Consider the following 8749-nt stretch of genomic DNA (forward strand, 5'->3'; position numbering starts at 1 on the left):
TCGCTCAAAATAAAAGAATCTGGCAGAAAAACGCGATGATCTGCCTCACGAACCGAGATATTAAGGGTGTCTCTCGGCAGCCATATTGAGTTATGACGTCAGAGGCGAGAAATGACATGTAAAAAGTTTCTTGCATCGTATAGCTTTGTCCTATACTTTTTCTTTAAAAACATGATATTTTCGTATTCTTAAAACTTGTAAAAAATACCAGAAAGTAAGATATCTGTCCAATAAATCATGTAAAAGTGTAAAGTAAATCTTAAAATAATGGTATACTGCTTAGCTATCAGAAATTACCAGATCACTAGCTTTAGTTGTTTCTCGCCTCTGACATCATAATTCAATATGACTGCAGAGAGACAACCGAGCCTTAAATCATCCATCTCAGAAAGGAGAATCCAAATTCGAATCTCGACTGAAGTAATATTTTTCACAATAAAAATTTCTCATTGAGATTTAACTGAAATTATCGAATTAAAGAAAGGAAGCTTTCAACTGTGATGTTTCAAAGACCGTAAACGGTACATACCCCGATAGCCAAACCTGAAAAAACAGATTATGCGCAAAGTCTGTTATAAATTTCTGATGTTAGAAAGGCAACAGATTGCTAACAGATTCTGTAATATCTGACAATATTAGTAAACTGCTGCCAGAAACTTAACAGAATCTGTTGACATTCTATATTAGCAGATTGGCAACAGAACTCGAGCAGACCCTGCTGCAGGCTACTATCAGATTGGCGGCAGAAAGCGAGCAGGATCTGCGCGACACAATTTGATGGCAGGCTGCAGATCTGCTCAATTTCTGCTGCTAGTCTGCTGACACAGAATGTCAACAAGTTCTGTCAACAGAATGTAAGCAGAATGGGATCAAATGAAGTCAGTCTGCTAACATTTTCTGATTAAATCTATTGCCAGTTTGTCGATTCTGCTAACATTTTGCTGACTGGGTAGTTAGCAAAAAGTATGCCGAAAATGTCTTTTTTTTAAATTTTAATAAATTAAAAAATTAAAAAGATTTATAGGTATCAAGAAATCTTTCTCGTGTATATAATATCTGAATTATCTACTTTTTGTTGAACATACTGGTTTACATATATTTATTTGTTTACTTTAGCTAATTTTGAATCACCAGCGCTGAGGATTAAAGTGGCCGAGGCTGTCCCGTACTCATTAAGATAAACCAATGCCAGACTGGATGGCTCCTTGACCTCATGTATTCGTATGCGATCGACAACATACGGCTGTCTAATGATCTTCAACATTTTTTTTGTCGAGGGTTTGCAGATCAACAGCATGTCCGTGAACAGTAATATATGCACTTCCATCTGAAAAAAAAAAATTAACGAATATCGTACATACAGTTTTTATGAATCATTTTCTATAATGATCTGACAGATTTTTTTGTTTCCTTTTTTAAATACAAAAATAAAGAATGAAATTTCGATAAATTATCTAAGAAAATAGATAAATTGTCATTGTAACATTATTTTTGACATTAATTTGTGATATAATGTTTTAAATATCATTATTGAAAATGACGCAGTCTCTCAATCATATATTTCTACACAAAAAAATATTGTTGAATCAACAGCATTAGTCTAAATGAAAATAATGTTGTTAATTCAATGACATTATTAATGAAACAAATATGCCATGCTCTTGTTTTAATAATCAAGATCTTTGTTTTAATTATACAATAGTATTTAGAAAATTTTCTTGTATCAATCATATATGTATTCTCTTCAAAGAAACAATTTTTTTATTTCAATTGTATATATAAAAAAAATAAGCTTCTTGGTACGCAGTTCAAAGAATTCAATCAAATTTGTTCTTAATTTTAATACATAATTAATTAATTGAAATTAATGGTACAATAAATTGTGTTACAGTTAATACAACTACCTCATCAGGTTGATTCAAATATAATTACTTAATCTATGAAGTTTTGTATATAGCTATATAAATTATTTATTATTCGTTATATTTAAATATATTATTTGAATCATATGCATTAGAGTTAGAGACAAGTAAAAACAATTTGATCTGCTTGATACAACTTAAACATATAAAAAATTAATTTGAATCAACGATACAGTCAATTCTGTTGTGATCAATATAATTATATCATCTTAATTCATGAATCTTTTTATATAACTATATTAATTTTATATAACTATATTAATTGTGTATTATATGTTATATTTGAATATATTGTTTTAATCATATGTATTTGAGTTAGAGGCAAGTAAAAATGATTTCATTGATTGCATATGTATGTGCTTGATACAATTAAAATATATAAAAGATAATTAATTTGTATCATTGATACGGTCAATAGTTACAATTACAATGTCAATTTAGTTACAATTAATACAATTATATTATCTAGTTGGTTTAAATATATATATATATATATATATATATATATATATATGTAACATATATATAATATATATAATATATACAAGGTGTCTCGAAATTCGCAAATCAAAATATTATAGCAAGAAAGTTCTCGAAAAAATAAGTTATTAATGTATTTGCCATTTTTCGTTCCGAACAGTAATTTTTGAGATATACTACTATCAAAAAGTATACTACAATCAAAAAGTAAGGTGACTTTCATTTTAAAAATTCGCGCGCTTTACGTATCGATATAACCATTTGTTTTTTCAAATTAGTATGACTGTCCTTGACATCTGACAGAAGTTTTATATCATTTCACTTAGGTTAGAAATTGTAGCGTCTTTTGTAATTGTTAAAAAATTGTTTTGTCGGCGATTTTTTAAAATGGATTTTAAAATGGATAAATTTATTGAGCAAAGAATTTGCATTAAATTTTGTCTAAAAAATGAAATTTCTTGTGCTGATGCATTAAAAATATTAAGAAAATGTTACAACAATGAAACTATGTAAAAAAAAATGTTTACATGTGGTACAAAGACTTTAGTGGTAGAGAAGCAGTTGAAGATGAATTTCGTTCAGGAAGACCTTCCACGTCAACCAATGAAGAAAACATTACCAAAATCAAGGATCTTGTACTGAGTAATCGCCGATTAAGTATTACAGACATTGTAGACATTACTGGAATATTATTTGGATCAGTTCAATTTTGAAGAACAATTTAGGCATCACGATAACGCACCCATCGCACACGGTAATAATTATTCATCAATTTTTCGCTAAAAATTAAACAAATACCGTTCTGCAAACACCATATTCACCAGATATGACATCATGTGACTTTTTCTTGTTTTCTCGATTGAAAAAACCACTTCATGGACGCCGTTTTGAGTCCATAGAAACCATTCAAGAGAGTTCGCTGGCCGCTTTGAAGGAAATACCAGAAGTCGAGTATAAAAATTGTTTCGAAGACTCGAAAAAACGTTGGAATAAGTATATTGCAATAGGAGGGAATTACTTTGAAGGAGACAAAATAAATTTGGATGAATAAATAAATACTTTGTGTTTTATTTAAAAAGTCATCTTACTTTTTGATCATAGTAATAAGTACTTAAAACTAGTCAATAGATTGCAGTTAAACGAAAACTTGTCCGCAATGTTAGTGAGCGCGCATTTCATGTGCTCACTGATATTAGACAAATGATTGTATGCAATCAACAAATGATTGTAACGTCACTGTAATACCGCGTGTATAATATTTATTCTAAAATAATTGATGCTATAAACAAATGTAACAAATAAACGAATAAGAAATAAATTTATAATTGAAGTAAAGTAAAGTAAATTTATAATTCGTCCGAGTTCATCATTACATATTTATAATATTAAAAGGAAATCTCAATAAGATTTATAACGATCAAAATATCACATAAATATGTGCTATTATTTTATAATCTTGTAATCTTGTATATTTATTTTCTGTTTCTCTTTAATCTTTAACTAAATTGAATATTTTATTAATTATTTCTTTCTTATAAAAAAAAATATTTTATAAAAAATATAAAAAAATTTGATGCTTACGCGATTCTCTTTAGCAATTCTGTCAAAAATACAGAAATGACTGCGCAGAAGTTTCGTTTCTATCGCAAATTTTTCGCTGTTTTCGGTGCGCGAGAGTTTCGTTCCTATGATCCCATGAAGCGGAATGAGCGTAAACAAATCGGCAGTTTATCAATCACAAAACTGTTTAGATGAAAGGAAATAATAAAAATCGTTTATGATTGGCTATCCGCCTGATTTGCTTACGCGAATTTCGCGTCATGGAACTATAGGAATGAAACTTTCGCGTACCGAAAATAGCGGAAAGTTCGCGATTGGTCAAATTTTCGATACGCGCGATCCGCGATCTGCTCCATGACGTGACGACACCCTAAGCATAATCTCAATCGAAGTTCACTCTGTGAACTCGTTCGATTCTACAATTATATGTCATTAAATTAAAATGATTCGTTATTCTTGCAAATAAAACAGTTAAAATTAAAACTAATAACAAATATATATGAATTACTTATGTTAGTAACAGCCCATGATATCGATGTTTAATTGAATCAAAATATTTTGTATTAATTCAACAACATTTTTTTTTCTCAGTGTATGAATTTATGATACAAAAGCAATTTCTAAATGGATAAAGTTAACATTTTATTATTGACCTACCTTACTAGTAGCAGCGTCTCTCAGCTTCAAGTCCCCTTCCCGAAGAAGAGTCCTTAAACTATCTTTCGAACATCCGGGCATCGGTGCCGTTGTAATATCGAGATTGCTGTACAACTTTATCAGTTTCTCCACTTCCTCGTCGAGTCCTTTGGTATCTATGACGTCATAACACTCTAAACGAGAGGCTGCATGATCCAGCTGAGCAGCCTCATCATTTCTTCTCAATGCTGCGTTCACGGACGCCACAAAACCGTCCACAGACTTGATCTAAAGAGAAAAAAATTAAATTAAATATACATAATCGATTTTCGCGTTTCTCTTATATGATTTTTATTTATAAAGAATTTTCAAGTAAGAATAAATAAAATTCGTAATTCGTAAAATCTAATTTAGTTTTCATTTTACAAGCTAAGCTCATCATAAACGTGCTATTCCTTAGCTTTGTGTATTTCTTTTATGTATATTATATATGTGAAAAGAATAAAGCGCATTTTGATACCATGAGTATTAATTCCGCGCGTTGATCCTCGTTTTCCGTATTCTTGTAAATGGCTTTGAGGAGAAGAGAGTATCTGGTAAGCCTCTGCATCGGCATAACTAGTATATCCATAAGTTTCAATCGATTACAATCTTTTTGCGTTTCGCACCACTGTAATAAAAATCTAGATATCATTACTATTAATGAGTATTTTAATGCACTTGATTTGATATTTTATCGTTTTAATTTAACTTTCGTTTTATGCCTTATAAAAAAGATTGCTATATAAAAATATATTAAAAAATTAATATCTGATATCAATTTGTAAAACTTGTTAAATTAAAAGATTTCTTAATTTACAGAGAGACAGAGAGAGAGAGAGAGAGAGAGAGAGAGAGAGAGAGAGAGAGAGAGAGAGAGAGAGAGAGAGAGAGAGAGAGAGAGAGAGAGAGAGAAGGGGGGAGGAGAGGAAAGTAAAGATCTTTCCATTTAAATTAATTTTGCCAAACAAATTTAACTGCTCATTTCTTATTATTTTAGATAAGAAAGTTTCTTTAAGACACCTACATAGTTTTCTAACAATTAAGATCGATCTTGAAGTGAGAAAATTTGTCAACATTAATAAGATCAATGGGTGAATATCTGCAGAATATCGTACGTCATATATCGTGACGTACATAGAAACCAACAAGAGTGATTAACAGCACATACCACCAGATACGCGGTGAAAAGCTGATTATCATTCAGCCGATCCTTGCAATATTGCTGACACTTGCTCTGTTCGGCGCAATATCTCGTATAAGGAGCAAACGTCTGCTCGAAAGTTTCGAAGCCCACTAGAAGATAACCGGGATCGAGCGGCTGTCCGCTCGATCTTGACGCGTTCACCATTACGAGAAGATACTCAGTCCAAAAGTAGCGATTGGCGATATAGATATCGGGTATATTGCTGAAAAGTTTCAATCTGTCGATTTCGACCAGAATATTCGAGGCCTGCAGGCTGCAGAGACATGCTATGAAGAGCTGCGATATTAGAAATAACAATCATTACTTTTAGTCAATCTAATTAATGTTCATTTTTAAAATATTTATTAATTTTAATTCTTAAATTGAATTTATTTCTTATCCTTTTATATTCTTAGAATTAAAAAATATAAAAAGTTAGTCAAATCAAAATTAAATAATAAGATTATTATTAAAGATTAGATAACTAACATTGATAGAATTGAACATAAACCAACCAGATCTAATTTCATAAAAAGCATAGAAAATATATTTTACTCACATCAGTCACAACTTTTAATGTTTTAATATAGGCTACTTCAGTTTCAGCCAGCTCCCAGAGAGCGGTTTGCTGCTGCGTGTGTTTCTCTGAGAGCATGTGAGAATTTTCGACAATGTCTCGCCAATCGCCTTCTAAATTGTAAAGCGCTGAAAAAGTATCATATTGATACATACGTTGCAATAATGTCTACTGTTGTCAATATATCTACAGATATATTGTAGCAAATTACATAATTTATGTCTTAAAAATAATATAAAAATAATTGTTTGGAAATGTAAAAAAATGAAAAAAAATTCTTTCTTCGCACTTTCTCGCAAAAAATTACGCATCAAACGACGAGTTTGATTTAAAATAAAAACTCGATTTTTTATTTTTATTACTGTGAACATAATGTTAATATAGTAATTTTTATTAGTAATTTAAATTACAACATTATCGATTACGAAATTACCGTGGAAAATTAATTATCTCGTTTCAAATCGCGCTTTCGCATTCGAACGAGAAACGGAAGTAAGAAGTAATGTGACTTTCCAAGAGTAATCATTAAAGGCTCATACTTTTACTATTTGCATTTGTTCCGTTTGCAACTGAGGGGCTGATGATAGCAAAAAAGAATAAAATATCCATTTTCCTATAAGATAAAATTTTCGCAAGAAAGAATATAACCGCGTTAATTCGATCTCATGTAATGACAGATTAATGAAAATTCAAGATTCCGAATTTCTCCGTTTCCAGAAATGTTCATAGAGAAAAAAAAAATCAAAAAGTAAAAATAAGAATCCTACCTTCTTCATTGATCGTTACGTCACACTGTAAATGAACATTCGCTAATTTCGGCACTCCGTGCTTGTTATATTCATCCAATTGAGCGGTTAATAGATCCATTTTGATACCCTTAGTATTAGTGAAAAACCCGCTCCAACGTTGCTTACTGGCTTTGAGTCCTGTAGCTCCAGCGGAACTTCGACCCGAAGAGATCGTTGTACAGACACCAATCTCAGAATCGACATTCGTGTCCTCAGCAGAAACGCTAAAGAATCGACTGCTTCGACTCCGATAATTCTATTGAGGAATAACAAGATAATTTTTAATTAAGTTAAATTTAAAATTGAAAAGTCCGACGATAAGAAAAGTGTATTAAGGAAAATTTACTCTTTAAGATGCTCATATTCTTATCATCTTTATTAATATCTTTATTACGTATCAAATATTTATCAAACCTTTCTGAAAGATAAACAGAGAGGTAAGGGGGAGGGAAAGAGCATCCCATCATTGTAAAATTATCAGAACGAATTATTAAGACCTTCAATGGAAACTCACTCGCTTCGTCAAGTGATTATGCCGCGGTCGTACATCAAGTTGAAGGTTCCTCAGAACGAAGGCAACATTCTAGAAATTGCTCGTTGAGTTATCGCGCTGTGTAATCCACTATCGAATGTGTGATGTGGTACAGTCATGAATAATGTAACCGGGCCCGACCCGTTAAGAGAACCTTTCCCAGCATTTTATTAACGTTATCCCTTCCCGCTGTATATCGTCACCGCCAACGTCGCGACAAATCGCTCTCGTTACGCTTGCATGCATTACACGCGTTATACAGAAAATGCGAAATATTCTGTCTTATACGCGTTACTGGGTGCGACATGCTAATCAATTTTACACTCGATATCTTATTCATTTAACTCTCTTATCTTTCTTGTAAGTTCCATGAAAAGCACAATTGATAAAAAAGACTGTTATATTAATTATTATATCGTCACTTAAAAATAGAAATTACAGAAATTTTTCTCTAATTTTTCTCTGCACACAAATAAAGAATAATCATTTGACCAATATTTTTATGTCGTTTTTTGCCTCTAAATATTGGACGAACAATATCAATATAGTTAAAATTATATTTTAATAAAAAAGTATTTTAGATCCGATAAGCAAATTATATTCCTCATTTCATTGTAACTTGTAACGTTTTATTAATTTTTATAAGAATTAAAATTCTCGCGATGTAGCATCGCAAAGCTTGTAAAAACAAGCGAGATATCATTGTTATATCATTGTTAATTAATTAATTTATTGTGTAAAAAAAATCTTTCTCTCCGATGTAAATGCGACACAATGTGTATGTGTATGTGTAAATGCGTTAATGTAACGTAATTGACGCCTTGCTTGCTCGTTTTCATATGACGCGAAACAGATTTCATCCATGAAATGCACCTTTAAGTGTAATAATGATGATAACGAATCTTTATTGCAATCTATCGTGTCTTTACTGTTCGTACTGTATGTACTGTTCGTCATATCGAAAGTACGGTAATCTGTAGATCACACTGTTTGTGCAAATCTTGTAAATGGTAACGATCGAAGTCGATT

At 31.1% G+C, this 8749-nt stretch overlaps 1 protein-coding gene and 1 long non-coding RNA gene across 8 annotated transcripts in view; one reads left to right on the forward strand and one right to left on the reverse strand.

The window, feature by feature from the left end:
* LOC105431055 (uncharacterized) overlaps positions 1-8749 on the reverse strand; it is a 180365-nt gene that overhangs the window by 5622 nt on the left and 165994 nt on the right. For 6 of the 7 annotated variants that reach the window (XM_089074541.1, XM_089074540.1, XM_089074542.1 and 3 more), the window contains 6 exons: positions 7168-7444; positions 6383-6528; positions 5809-6120; positions 5119-5268; positions 4620-4886; positions 1112-1327 (listed from right to left, as the gene is read on the reverse strand). In XM_089074541.1, the coding sequence (XP_088930667.1) occupies positions 1112-1327; positions 4620-4886; positions 5119-5268; positions 5809-6120; positions 6383-6528; positions 7168-7444 (1368 nt within the window). The remainder of the gene's footprint in view (positions 1-1111; positions 1328-4619; positions 4887-5118; positions 5269-5808; positions 6121-6382; positions 6529-7167; positions 7445-8749) is intronic. The other variant, XM_089074545.1, reaches the window with a different exon arrangement.
* Positions 2481-3458, forward strand: LOC112552896 (uncharacterized). The gene is made up of 2 exons (XR_003096831.2): positions 2481-3156; positions 3302-3458. It is a non-coding gene; the product is annotated as an uncharacterized LOC112552896 (long non-coding RNA).

The sequence above is a fragment of the Pogonomyrmex barbatus genome, unplaced genomic scaffold (assembly GCF_055798465.1).
Source record: "Pogonomyrmex barbatus isolate J1 unplaced genomic scaffold, ASM5579846v1 scaffold17, whole genome shotgun sequence".
Taxonomy (NCBI): Eukaryota; Metazoa; Arthropoda; class Insecta; order Hymenoptera; family Formicidae; genus Pogonomyrmex; species Pogonomyrmex barbatus.